This window comes from Impatiens glandulifera, chromosome 2, assembly GCF_907164915.1.
Source record: "Impatiens glandulifera chromosome 2, dImpGla2.1, whole genome shotgun sequence".
Taxonomy (NCBI): domain Eukaryota; kingdom Viridiplantae; phylum Streptophyta; class Magnoliopsida; order Ericales; family Balsaminaceae; genus Impatiens; species Impatiens glandulifera.
Window position 1 is genome coordinate 47,481,418 of NC_061863.1, and position 16,164 is coordinate 47,497,581.

The window sequence follows — 16,164 nt, forward strand, 5'->3', positions numbered from 1 at the left end:
CCGAGCTTGTAGGTAATATAGTTGAGTCGAACTCGAGCTAATAAATACTTAATTGAGTTGAGCTCCAGCAAGTTTGAGCTCGGCTCGGCTCATTTGCAGCCAGGGGCGGAGCCAGGATAAAAAATTACATGGGGCTGACTCCAACTTGCATCTCAGATGTAACTTTTTATGCTCCGCTTTTTTTTCAATAAAATTTCCACGATTATTAGAAGATGGAGACTCGTCATGCCCTCTCAATGCACACGCTTGCAAAGTGAGCCACCGAGTGCTTTCAATAGTTGTTGTAAGCCGTAATCTGTTATTTTGTTTTTCATCTAAAGACTATGCATTCAGTACTTTGTCAATATGACAAGGATATTCATTAGATTATCAAGATATTCAACTGCCCTATTATGTGGTGAAATATTACATCCTATATGCATAACAAAAGAGCATCTATCCTCATCATTAACTTGTTTTCAATATTTGAATCCATCTATTGTAAATGTAGGTTTTGGGGTTGCTTATGTTCAAACAAGAAAAATGGTAAACAAAATACAACATCTTTCAAAGGAGAGTATTCTAACTAAGTAAATTTCTTAAACCAATGATTTTGGAATCGTCGATTTTGATTTCCAAATTTGGTTGGCGGGTACTCATCCTTAATAGGTTGATATGACCCCATCTTGATATAATCTCGTCTAATTTCATCTCTTTGATTAAAAGGATATTTCCATATCGGAATACGTAATGATGGATCAAGTTTAAGATAACTTACATCAATATCAATTCTAGGAGTTTTGTTAGGTTCTTGAGCAAGGATATCAAATTCTTTATTTAAATATCGAATCAAACCAATGTAACTATTTTAACTTGTTTATTAATATTAATTTATATTTTCTTATAAAGTTTTGAAATAGTTTAAAATTAAATAAATATAAAACACTATTATTATTTTAATTTTTATATTTTACCCTTATAAATAATTTGTATTATTAATTATATTAAAATAAATAAAAAACAATATATAATTATTATATAAATATAATTTTAAAATAAATAATATTATTGTATAATTTCTTAATTTTTGAAATAGTTTAAAATTAAGAAATATAAAACACTATTATTATTTTAATTTTTATATTTTACCCTTATAAATAATTTGTATTATTAATTATATTAAAATAAATAAAATATAATATATAATTATTATATAAATATAATTTTAAAATAAATAATATTATTAATAATAATTATATTTAAAATAATATAATTATGAATTAATTTATAGATAAATTATAGGTGAGGCCAAGGTCTGATCACCTGACCTCATCTTCACAGTTTAATTACATAGTCAACTGGGCTAAGTGTCAAATACAAATATAAAATATTTTATTTTAAGATTTTGATTTAGGTGGGGTTGGAGCCCATGTTTGCAGCCTTATTTAAAGCCAACTCGATGTCATCAGCATCCAACGATTCAAATCAACTCGTTGTCATCAACATTCATCGACACTCCAATGATTCAAAACCAACTCACTGTCATCTACGATGCTATTCCTCTTAAGTGACTAAACATTCCTATCAAAAATTTTTTAGCTGTCAAAATTGACGTATTTTTAGGCTGGGGCATCCTAAAATTCGGGGCCGACATTGTTAACAGCATACGACCCACCAAAAATTGAAAGTATTAATCGAATTATAAAAATTTAAAATGACAAATCTAATTCGACTAAATAGATTGCCGTAATAATAAAGATAGAAAGATAAATCAAGTGGACCTCTTGTCTGTGTTGCAACTCGATGCCCCTTGTGTAAACCCTATCATATATTTATATAGAGAGTACATGCCGGGTGTAAAAGATTTGTCTATATTGACGGAGCAAATAATAATTTATTATATAATTTTTGTACATCTCGGTTATATAATTTATTATATAATAATTAAAGTATTCAGGCCACCACTAAAATGTATATAATTTTTCTAATTAAAAAATATTTAATTTATAATCTTAATAGGCCTAATTTGAAAAGTTGAAATTCATTCTTAAAAAAAAACATAGGGCTAACATAGGTCGTATTATGTAGGTTATAAATTGAAATTCATTCTTATATACCGGTTCTAATTAAAATTCATTTTCTTGATATAATTTGTAGGGTTGTATTTTTTTATCGGTTAATTTATTAATATTTGTAGTGTTATAACAATTTTTTGTCTCTGTGAATTGTTTTTAAATTTTTAATAATTTGATTATAATTTTTTTAATATTTGATATATATATCTGTTGAGAATCTTGAATTCAACAATTTTTTTCATGTAAAATCGGTAGATTAAAAACAAAAATAATATTTTATCTTTTATAAGTTAAGAATTAATAATTCTTTAATTATGACTTATATTCAATTATTAATGAATATTATATTTTAAAAATTGTAAATCCCAATTTCAATAGTAGAAATATGTATACTTAGCTTTTATTATTGTGTTATATTAATTTTTGTGAAAAAAATAATTTAGTCCATTTAGATTTTAAATTCTAATCTCGCGTGAAAATAAAAAAATACACCCTCAAATGCTATAACAACCTCTGATAGTGTAACGAGTAAGATAATTTTTTAACTTTTATTCTGATTTTGTCTTTTAAAGAAAAAATGGCAAAAATTGATGGCACGTGTTTTGAGATATATTGAGTTGGGAATTGGGATTAAGTATTAAATTTAATATAACTTATTCTTTAAAAATAGTTTTGTATTGACTTGGGATTAAGTATTAAATTTTATATAAACAAAAGTATAAGTAAATATTCATGAATTGATTAGGATAGGATGAATAAAGTTTTATTTAATTTAAAAAATATGTAAGATGATATAATAAAAATAGGTACACTTTATAATACGAAAACTCTTAAATATTAAAATACATATATTTAGAGGTTTAGTGACTTTTAAGGACATCTTTAACGGGTATTCAAAACTCATTATGCCTGTCATTTTCTACTTCAACTGTCCGGCAAATAAAATTGCATTATGCGTTTTTGGTCTTCTCTCCTCCGGCCAAACACATAGTAACTATTCATCTTCACAATTTTGAATATGCATAGTAATTATTCATCTTCACAATTTTGACCATTTTTAAAAAATGGCTCTTAGACTATATTTTTTTAATAATTTTTAATTTTTTACATGTAAATTACTCTTTCAACTTATATTGTTTTTACCTTTAAGATAAAATTTATAATATTTTTTAAATGTATAATTAAATCATTAAATTTGTATAATGTATAAATTATTTTATATTTTATAATTCATATTATACTTTTACGTTATATTTTATAACTTAAGTTTTATAAATTATAAATTTTTAAATGAACGAAAAAGATTGAGGTTAAATATGTAAAGTTGATAAATATCTAGATAATATTAATAATGTTAAAAAGTTATTGTAAGAAATGAATATTCTAAGAATATTTTTTTAAATTTGGAAATGAGTTTTTGGGTGGAAGATAAATTTATTGTTTGATGTGACGTTTACTGCATTTTAAGTTTAAAGATGAGTTTGTGAGTTTTAAATTGTCTAATAAGGAAAAAAATGTCAATTTTTATATAAAATTACAATGAATATTCACGTATATTACCGAACTGATTTTTATTTGTTTATAATTTTTAATCGTTCATATGACTATAATTGAGTTTAATATTTATATAGATCACTTTCATTTAACTTTGTTATGTTTTTATTAGATGAGATTTACGTATAATTGAAAATGACACCTTTTTTATATTAGATTTTCTCTTATATATTTATCATTATAACAACAAAATATTATCCAATAATTATGGACATTCCATAAAGGGGATACATGGTTAAGAGTTACTATTCCATTAACATTCTATGGTATTTATTTATACAATTATATATATATATATATATATATATATATATATTAAATATATATATATATATATATTATAAATATATATATATATATATATATTATAAATATATATATATATATATTATAAATATATATATACACATTAACATATCACTATTTCAAAATCATTACTTTTACTTTATTTAAGATATTTTATGCGGTAATTTAACATTTGACATTTAGTTTAGAAGCACTCTTCTCGTTTGAGCTATTTATATTTATATTTAAAAATAATTCTTAAAATAAATTTATAGTTAAGAAATGATTTTATTATTTATTTAATTAATATTATTTTAACTATTACAACAAATTTACATCTATTAAATGAAAATATATAACATAACAAATTTTAATATATTTGTAATGCCCAAATCTTGTCCATTGGGAAGATCACATTACGACTCAATAATCGTCGTCCATAACTCACATTTCTTTCGGGTCTCGAGTGAGACAAGAAACCAAAATGGTAGACATGATTAGAGCTCGTTTAAATAGTTTTAATTTTGGACTAGCTTTAATCTTTTTAAATTCGTCATTTAAACATTTGACTAAACTTATATCATTATGTTCCTAGAACATCTATCTAGAAAATCGAAAATCGAAAATGCGTTCATGCGCATCAGCCGGCTTGAGATTCCAAACGAAAGAAAAGAACAAATTTTATTACCTAAAAATGAAAAGAACATTTGAATTATTAATCTTATATTCGAGTTAGTACGAAATACATATTCTCTTTCTTGAAGCGATCATGCAAAAATTTTTATCATTAGATAGAGTTGTTATGCCAATATCGTTATACGAAAACCAAAATAAGAATAAGGAAGAAAAATATATCGTGAAAGTCAATGATGCCCTTAACCCCTTATATTCTCAGAAGAAAAAAAAATAGTAGGAGCAAAAGAAAGAAAGTTCACTATTCATTGAAGTTTTTGAACTCTTTTAAATAATAATAGTTTCCCACTGTATAAAAATAAATAAATGAAGCTTAATCATCCCATCCATCAAATAAGTGGAACTATGGAAGATTCATTCAACTGTGAAAATTTACATTGCTATAATATGATTATAGGATTATGCTATATATCCTAAATCTAAAAAGTGAGGTAACGAGGGAAGTGAAGTGACTAATGCGAAGAACAACACTAAAAAGAGTTACCTAAAAGAATGTTAGTTTAAAATGAAAAATAAATTCAAAAATCATTATCATAAAATAAATTGTGTTTATGTAAAAAATAATATTTTTTGGAATTTTTAAAAATTAATTAAGACACTATAATACACAAGAGAAATGAAATTTTAAAATTAAAGAAACAAATTATAGGTCCGGCAAGTTTAGACGTCGGATCGGACAAGGGCGCGCGCGTCTGAGCACGGGCCGAGTGTGGATGGGCGTTTGGGTCTGGACTCTGGACACATGTGTGGTCCAAACTCAATGGATGTGTTGATAGATTGGGTTGAAGCTCGGACGATAGGCTGTTGAGGTTGAGCAAGGTCTCCCTTTTGAATCCTAACTTGCATTTTTTCTTGAAATTCTCGGTTGGGCCTTTGATTTTTCTCGGTCGCCTGTATGAAATCATCGGGTGAACTCCGGAATTCGGATTTCCTCGGTCTAGACTAACAAAACCAAAAATTTCATAAACTGTTTTTTCTTTCTTTTCTGGGCTTTAGCTCAATCAGTGCATGATTCTAACCCAATACAATTGCATCTCTCTAAACCCAATTCAAACATAAGAGCAACCCTTACCAAAATTTTCTTACAACCCAAAATGTGGGTTTTAAATAGAAACACTTAAATTATTTTTAAATGAGTAATAATATTGGAACGAAAAATTGATAGCAAATGAGACAGCAAATGAAATGTTATGTCTCTCAGTATATATTTATTTTTCAACTTTAACTTTATTAATAATTTTCGCATTCTTCTCACTTCTTACATTTTTTCGTTCTATCTTAAATAAAACAAATTTAACCAAAAAAAAAATTTTATTATTAAAAAATACTTAATAATTTATTTCTTTAATTTTTATTATTATAAATATTTTTTTTAAATTATTATATATGACACTATAAACGCATTTTAATTATTTATTTATTTCAATAATTTTTTATTTATTTATTGAAAAAATTAAAATTTATTTTTTAGTAATAAAAATGATTCAAATTAACATAAATAATAATTAATTATGTTATATTTAATTAAAAACATTTACTTGATTAATTTACTATTTTTAGTATTAAATTAAATTATTTTTATTCTTAAATTATATATTAAATTAACTTAAGTAAATGTTTTTAATTAAATATAACTCAACTAAATGTTTTTAATTAAATATAACACAATTAATTATTATTTATTTTAATTTTAGTCATTTTTATTATCAAAAATAAATTTTAATTCTTTTAATAACTAAAAAAATTATTAAGAAAAAAGAAACAATAAAAATACGTTGTTTATAGTGACATGTAAATAATTTTTAAAAAAAGAATATTTATAATAATAAAAGTTAAAAAGATAAATTATTAATTTTTTAATAATAAAAATTGATTTTTTTATTGTCTCTTTTTTAAAATGGAGGAAGAAAATGTAAGTAGTGAGAAGAGAGAAAATTAATAATAAAGATAAAAGAGAAAAATAAATATATACTGAGTCAGAAAGTTCAATCAGCGCTCCACGTTGTGTCCTTAGCTGTCCCATTCGCTACCAATCTTTCGCTCCCCTATCATTACTCCTTTTAAATACACTGACTTTCTTAAAAACACATTTAAAACATCTCCAACCTATTTAGAATAATCCTAAACATCCAAAACCAAATAGCAGAACCTGCATAGCCGAACTCAAAAATTTTGAAATTGAGTTTTTGTTGTTTTTAACATGTTTCAAACATTCTAATCAATCTATAATTGTCGTGTAACAGGTTTAGAACATGTTTCAAACATAAAATTGCACAATGGATAACTATAACACAAAAATAACATTTTTCTTGACAACCAGATTTTTTAAAAAACATGGGGTTAAATAAAGTATGGAAAGGTTTTGAATGCTTACACAGTTTGCAAATAGGTCTAGGAACACTTTCCAACCGATCTTACATAAAATGGACATTTAGCTCCAAAACCAAAATCTTTAAAACCTTAAAAAAAAAATTATGGCAATTTTATGTTTTTCTACACTTCATTCTCTCTAACTCTGGTTGTCCCTTCCAAATTTACTCTGGGAAATTGTTGAAGTCGACCTAACCTCGAGCCAAACAAATCAACGTTTCAATTTTCTGATTTTCAAAAAAACCTCAGAAAAGAATGATATGAAAAAAAATGAAAAGTTAATTTTTTAACTTATTTAATTTGTTTGAATTATTTGTACTATTTTTTATGTTTTATTTAAATTAGTCTGGAGTTTAATTATTTTGTGCTTTATTTTACAATTAATTATTTATTTTATTCTCGTTCAATAAGTCGGTATAGAAATATTTTTTAAAATATATTTTTTAATAGAGGATGTTTACACTATTAAATAAGTGTATTATTTATTTAAAATATAATATTTATGTTTATTAAGAAATGATAATAAAATAAGAGGAGTGATAGATGTAGAGAATTTAATGAGGGAATTTGGTGAGGGAATGACGTGTGGCATCACCTTCATTTGGAAAATGTAAAAGTGGGAGGAAAGAGAAAAAAGAAATAAATTATTTGATTTTTTCAGCGAATAAGATTATGCCACGTCATTCTCTCACCAAATTCCCTCACCTAATTATTTCTCATAAAATAATATAAACTCGTTTCAGAATTTAAAACAATTATATAAATATTTTTTTCTACAAAATAGTTTAATATGAGATTCCTCTCCAATGTTTTAAATAAATACTAGTTAAAAAAGATTTAGGCAGGAAAAACAAAAATGTTGCCGTTCGTCGACTCGAGAGAAGAGAGAATAAAAATAAAAATAAAAATAAAGTTACACGTCAGCTTACTTTGTTCTATACGATAATAAGACGCCCCTCCTCCAGCTCAGCGTCCTTATCTGTCCCTGACAACGTGGTGTGACAGCCCTTGCCAAGCTGTCATCTCTCCTTACAAAATCTTATTAGGATACTTTTCATTTTTTTATTTTCTTAAATTAAAAAAAATTAGATTGCCAGGATCCTATACATAAATAAAATCCATAATAAATGTAGTATAATAAAAACTTTCTTTTAACTAATTAATCATGTATATCTGGCATAACTAATATTAAGAAATTCTTCATCATAATCATGATGATTATAATCATTTATCAAATGTCATTTTATTTAATATTTAATCAATTAATCAATTTATTAATTAAATATTAAAACACCTTTTATTTTAAAAAATATATTTTACTATATATATATATTAATAAATTTAAATATTTTTATCAAAAAAAATATCCAATAAACCTTTTATAACCCAATTATATATTTATGGCAATTTAAAAACACTAATTGAGTATGACTCTAAATAAGAAAAATTATATATTTATGTTAATTAAATTATTACCTTGTCTAAATACATCGTATAAGATAAGATATTTAATAAAATAAATAAATTTATAAAAAAAGTGTTCATGATTATTCAACTAATGATATCAACAAACACATGATTAAAATAAGATCATAGTCACCCTCAAGCCCATAATACTGTTTTTTATTTTACGATAAAAACAGTATGAAATAGCCGCAAGAAGACATTATTATTAATTATAAGAAGCTCCTGGAGAAGTTTTTCATTCGCCCATTCCTCTATTAGAGAGAGAACAAGAACAAGAACGAGCTAGAACAGAGAGTTAAGTTGCAGCTATGGATCCATGTCCATTTGTCCGACTAATCGTTGATTCCCTGTCATTAAAGCTCCCACTTTCAACAAGAAAGCCCGATTCCGCCGTCTATCCATCATCCACCGCCACCTGTTTTTGCGTCATCCGGATCAAAGGATTCTCTCCACAAACAACTTTCCTTCCTATCTACTCATCATCTGATGCCGTCGACGCCTCTGTCGGGTTCCACCTGGACCAGGCTTCACTCCGACGTCTATCAGGGAAATCGCTGAATCTTACCGTCTTGGTTTACCCTGGAATGATAGGTAACACGTGTGGAGTCACCAGGGGGAAGTTGCTTGGACGAGTCAATATTGGAATCGAACTCAATGGTGAAACAGAGTCTAAACCTGTGGTTTTTCATAATGGTTGGAGTAAACTAGGAGCTGAATCTGATAAACCTATGCCTGAACTTCATCTTACTGTTAGAACTGAACCTGAACCACGTTTCGTGTTTCAGTTCGATGGTGAACCTGAATGTAGCCCTGTTGTGTTCCAGATTCAGGGTAACATCCGTCAACCTGTTTTCAGCTGTAAATTCAGCGCAGACCGCAACGCTAGATCACGGTTAGTTCTATCTCTGCTAATTTGGTCCCCACTTTCTTTCACTCTCTTTGTCAATTTGTTAATGGATGGATCATAGTTGTCATTTCCATCTTCTTCTTTGATTAACTAGTCATTTTCATGGCAATTGTCTTCAAATAATTGACATGTTCTAAATGGTCTTATAAATATACCTGTTTTCTTTCTTTTGTGACTGTTAGCTGGTTTAGCTAAAATGAAGCCGGCAACACAGGCACGACCTATCTGATTCTTGTTTTTTACTCCTACCTTACAATCAATGACCCAAAAAAAGGCTGAATGACTGACTGACACAACCATAAGTTATCAGTTTGATTTTATTGGTCTGTTTCAACTCTTACCATATTCACAAGCATGAATTATTTGGATGGTGGTCCTCCCTCCCTTTAAAAAAATAAGGAATTGGTGTGCAATTTCAAATAAAAAACAAATTATTGAGTACCTAATTGAATAATAATCAAGTTAACTGCAAATGTATTAAGCCTGCTTGGTCAAAGAATCATTAAGAAAATCTCCTTCTCACTGTCTTATTCAACTACCATCAAGATTGGGATTCCCCACCATGTGCACACCACTCCACTCCACTCCAATCTCGATCTAATTAATATTTTTCCAAACAGGAATGTGCCACAAGATTTCACCGCAAAAACCAACAGAGTAGGAGGATGGATGAGGACGTTCAGCGGCGGCGAAAGAGACAAACCAGCCGGAAAAGAAAGAAAAGGATGGATGATAATGATCTATGATCTCTCAGGCTCCCCTGTAGCCGCAGCCTCCATGACAACTCCATTCGTCGCCTCCCCAGGCTCCGATCGGGTTTCCAGCTCCAACCCTGGAGCTTGGCTCATACTCAGACCTGATGGCTCCTCTGATAACAGCTGGAAACCGTGGGGACGGCTCGAGGCGTGGAGAGAAAGGGGTACTGATTATGGACTTGGTTATAAGTTAGAACTTGTAACAGAGCTTAATGCAGCTGGGATTCCGATTGCGAAAGGGATTATCAATGGGAAGAAAGGTGGGAAGTTTTGTATTGATAATAGATTGAATAATGACGACCCTTCACTGAGTTCAGTTAGGGGATTTGTAATGTGTTCTACGGTGGAAGGTGAAGGGAAAACAAGCAAACCGGTGGTTGAAGTTGGAGTTGAACATGTTACTTGTTCGGCGGATGCTGCTGTATTTGTGGCGGTTTCTGCCGCCATTGATTTATGTATGGATGCTTGTAGGTATTTCTCTCGTAAACTGAGGAAAGAGTTCTGCCATGATCAACAAGATAACTTTTCTTGATCATATTGTTCTCTTGCTATGCAATGACAATCAATTGGTTGGAGCATATAAGAAAACTTTTAATATATACAAGAACAAATGTTATACTATTTTTTATTTATTTTTAGATAATTTAAGAAGGAAATCGTGTTTTGAAGTAAGAGTGCAACTCTTTTAGTGTTTATTTTTGTTTATGATCATTGTTTGTTTTGAGCTTATATATGTTTACAAGAAATTTCTTACACATTCGATTTAATATGTTTTTAAATGTTAATATTCAAGTATACTTTGGAAAAAGAAATTACCTGTATTAGTTGAATTTGTTTCCGAATCCCAAGTTCTTTAATTCACATCTCCAACTTAGGCCATAAAATAGAAAGGTGAATATGTAATAAATAGAATTTAGGCCATTAATTTGTGCTGTAATCTATTAATAATAAAATAAAAAGTTTATGAGTAAATACAAATTTAGTAGGCACATGAATTCCAATTAATCTAATCCCTTACTTTTAACTGGTAAATTAATTTTTAAAATAAATCGTAATTTTTAAAAAGGCCACTAACAACCTCCTGTCAAGATTTAGTTCAACAAAATAGTTTAAATTTAAAATATTATTTTATATATATTATTTTATATATTTATATATATAATTATTAAATTTCTTATATATATATATATAATTTATATAATATATTATATATATAATTTATTATTATTTTTATTAATTTTTATATTTATATAATTATTAAATTATATATATATATATAAATAATATATATATATATTATTTATTAATTTTTATTTATATATATATATATAACAAATAAAAATAATTTATAATATATAATATGCTCTCTTTACAATTACTTATATTATTATGTAATTTGTTTTTCCTAATTTATTTATCTTAATTATTTTTTTTTTAAATTTTAATATATATATTTCTCTCTTATTATATATATATATATATATATATATATATATATATATATATATATATATATATATATATATATATATATATATATATATATATATATATATATATTTTTTCTTAATTTTTTTTTTTTAAAAAGTAAGAATTAATAAATTTTATAAAAAAAAATTTAATTATATTATATTAAAATAATAAATACTTATTATATATTTAAAAAATATAAATATATATTTAAATAATTAATGATATAAAAATTATATTTAACCTTAACCATACAAAAATTAATAAATTTTAAGAATAAAAATAAATTTAATTATATTAACTATTAACTATTAATCTATATTTATATAATATATAGATATCTCCACGATCAATAATATCGTTATATAATTTCTCTTTCCTAATTTATTTTTCTTATTTTTTTTAATATATATATTTCTTTCTTAATTTTTCTTTCATAACTATTTTTTTTCTCACTAAAAAGTAAAAATTATTAAATTTTATAAATTTAATTTTAATTATATTATATTAAAATAATAAATGTTTATTATATATTTTAAAAATATAAATACATATCTTTAAATAATTAATAATATAAAAAAAAAGTTATATTCAACTTTAATCTTTCAAAATTAATAAATTTTTAAAATAAAAAATAAATTTAATTATATTAACTACTAATTAATATATATAATAACTCTCACTCTCTGCGTCATGTCTCTCTTTTAAAATTTATTTATTGTAATTATTTTTTCCCCTCTCCTAATATATATATATTTATAAGAATTAATAAATTTTATAAATATAATTTTAATTATATTAAATTAAAATAATAAATATTTATTATATATTTTTAAAATATAAATACATATATTTCAATTATTAATAATATAAAAAGTTATATTCAACATAAATTATAAAAAAATTAATAAATTTTAAAAATATTAACTACTATAGATATCTATAGGATAAGAATTACTTTTATATTTAAAAATATATTATTTTTTTAAAATTTTTTTTATCTAAACTAGTTGTGATATGTCAAAAAGTTAAAAGTTGGATTAAAAATTCTTATTAAAAATATTTTAAATAATTATAATAGAGGAGCAATAAAAAATGGAATTTGAGGGAAGAAATTATGTGTCATTACATCAGGAAAAATGATAAAAATGTGAGGAAAGAGAAAAAAATTTTTATTTTTTATTTTTTTTAATAATCAAATTTTGTCACATCATTCTCTTCGTCAAATTTTCTTCTCAAATATTTATATATATATATATATATATATTTAATGGTCAGTTCAGTTCATGGACTTTGGATGAAACATTTATCAAACTCTGACCTCCTCCTTTGTTTTATAAAAATTAATATAATTTATAATTTTATTAAAATAATTATTAATAATATTTTTAATATACAAATATCTATAATAATACATAAATTTTAATTTATATATAAAATAATTTAAATTATACAATAATATTATTAATTCTTTTAAAACTATATTTATATGATTATTATATATATATTATCTTTTTATTAATTTTAATATAGTTAATAATACAAATTATTTATAAGATAAAGATTAAATAATAATTTATATAAATATAAAGATATTATAATCTTCTTTTTTAATTTTAAATTAATTTTAAACTATTTCAAACATTTATATAAATTAAATAAATTAATATATTATTTATTCTTTCAAAATGAATTATATTCATTAATATTATCTAATTTTCTTTTAGAGTGTATATTCACTTAATAATCCGTTTTTGTCATAATTTTGTATTTTTGTTATTATTTTTATTTTTATTAGTTTTTCTATATTCTCACATAATTAAACTCTACTAATTAGATTTTTTTTTTAATTTTCTTTCTAGTTAGTTTTTATTTATTTAAAATGTAATTAATTTAACTTTTTACATTTTTAAATCTAATTTTTCTTCAACTATATAGTTTTAAATTTATAAATTTATAAATTTCTTTTTTAAATCGAGTATTTTTATCTTTGATTAGATTTCGTATATTTATTTTATTTTAGTAAAGGTATTTGTGGAATAATTTAATTAATATTTTCACTTACTGTAATACCTATGATATTTTGAGTATAGTGAAAAAAACAATTTTAAATTCGCCCTTGTGTGCAACCATAGGTTATCTTAGCTAGTTTTAAGAATATATTAAGTAACCATATATTGGAATATTGGATACTCATGGTAAGTTCAGGGACGAATCCAAGGGAGTGCTGAGGTGGGCTTAAGCCATCTCTAATTTTTTTTAGGTGTGACCTGTAACTTACATGTTGTAAATGTGGCACTTCCCGTTGGGTTACGTCTGTCCCCACCTCATATTTGACTTGTTTTCTTGAAAAGACATTTTATTAATAATTTTATTAATAATGTATACTTTAATATTAAATATTGATAATAAATACTAGAGTTAAAATTTTAATTGATTTAAATTATAAGAAATTGTTTTTAAACAACTAATATTCGACCTAAATTTTCTTTTAACTCATATCATTTAAATAATTAATAGTTAAAATATTAAAATAACTTATTTTTTACTATATTCATTTACCATGTTAATAAAATATGTTGATAAATTCCCCTAATATTTTTTTAAGGTAAAAATGGGATATGACATTTAACATTTTTATTAATTTTTAACTTAATTCACTATTTGTTTATATAATTATTAAAAATTGGGTCAAATTTATGTTTATTCGCTTGTTTTATCCATAAATTTCTCATAATTTACTTAAACACAACTCAAATATTTTTCAAGTTCACCCAAACTTAAATTTTTGGGTCCATCAGAATCGGAACATAAAGAGAAGAGAAGATACTCAAATTGGGTTAAGAGACGAAGATGATGGGAAACTATCATTCATTTTATACACACCTATATTAATATTATTATTTTTTTATTAAAAGATTAATGTGATACTCATATTTCACATTTCACGTCATTCCACATCATTACCAACATCACAACAAATGTATAATTTATTTTTACTCTTATCTACATTAAACTATAACTTTATTATTTTAATATTCCTCTTTATCTTCCATCTTTACCATTAACTTTTATTCAAACTTTATTCTAATATTTTTATTTTTAAATATAATTTCAACAAAATTATTATATTTTTCGACATCTATTAAGTATTTTAATTGGTTAGGTTATGTTTCTTCAACATTTTTAAAACTATGTTTCTTCACTTCAAATTTATACAATTTATAAGATTTAATCGGATAATGTGGTATTAGTCGAATATCGGATATTCGAAAAATTAAATATAAAAATAGAAATACCCGTCAAAGTCGATGTCAAATACTAAAATAGAATTTGAATTTGGGAAAAAATTAAAACGAGAATACCTATTGTAACTGATCTACTTAATTATTTTAATTCTTTTGTTTTTAAAATACCTAAACGTGACAATTGGTATTGAGCTTACTAGTACCGTTAGCCTCCCTAGTCATAGACGCATAGTAATGTTGCCATAGTAGGTATAATACACAATTTTATAAATATATATATATATATATATATATATATATATATATATATAATGATGCTTAATTTTCAAAGTTTTCGGATTACTGGGTCGAGAGCCGTGGTTAATTTGGATATATATATATGAGAGTAAATGAATATTTGTGTCGGATTGTTTGTTGACCCTCCCATAAACTTAAAACGGTTAAAATAAAATTAAAAATACTATAAGTATACTTCGAACTTGCAACCTAACAAAAATAAGTACAACCCTTTAACCAACTAAGCTAATTAAACTTTATATATTAAATTCAACACAAAATTTGATGAACGCGAAATGTTTTAACAATATAAGTTCAACTTTTTAACTAACTAATATATATATATATATATATATATATATATATATATATATATATATATATATATATATAAAATGATGCTTAATTTTCAAAGTGTCCGGATTGCCGGATCGAGAACGGTGGTTAATTTGAATATATATATGTGAGAATAAATTAAAAATATTATCAAATTTTAATCGTAATTATTTTTTTCCGATTTTTATATCATTACTCGTGTAAATGCACGGGCTACATGCTAATTATTTTAAAAGGTTAAATAATATATAAGACCGATAACACAAATATTTTACACACAAACTATTGAAATCAGTATTCAGAAAATTTAGCAAACTCCAAGATAAAAACAAAAAAAAAATCGCTCAAAATCACAATTTTCTGAAAGAGGTTGAAATTAAGTGTTTTATTTATTTATTTATTTATTGTTTTTTCTATTTTCTTTCTAAACTATCTAGAGATTAAATAAGAACATTTAGAAACAAAAATATGAAGAAACCCTTGTATCAAAATTTGAATCTTCCACTGAGAAAGCTATAAAATTGCTTCGGGTATCTTCAAATTACCAACGAAATCAACTAATTCAAACTTAAATTACTCCAATATCTTAATTTACAAAGCAGAATTACTCTTGTTTTTTTTGATGTATTAGTTGCAGGAATGACAATGAGTAATCGTATGCCCGATACTCGTGGGTACCCGATAGTCAGGGTCGGGCAGGGGGAGAAGGTACATGTCGGGCATGAGGAGTGTGCGAAACTCAAACCCGA

General features: G+C 24.7%; 1 protein-coding gene across 1 annotated transcript; it reads left to right on the plus strand.

Moving 5' to 3' along the window:
- Nucleotides 1-8,664: 8,664 nt before the first annotated feature.
- On the plus strand, nt 8,665-10,845 carry LOC124926938. The gene is made up of 2 exons (XM_047467273.1): nt 8,665-9,315; nt 9,951-10,845. Exons 1-2 carry the CDS (start codon nt 8,732-8,734, stop codon nt 10,615-10,617), a joined length of 1,251 nt encoding a protein of 416 aa, XP_047323229.1. The 5' UTR covers nt 8,665-8,731; the 3' UTR covers nt 10,618-10,845.
- The last annotated feature ends 5,319 nt before the right edge of the window (nt 10,846-16,164 follow it).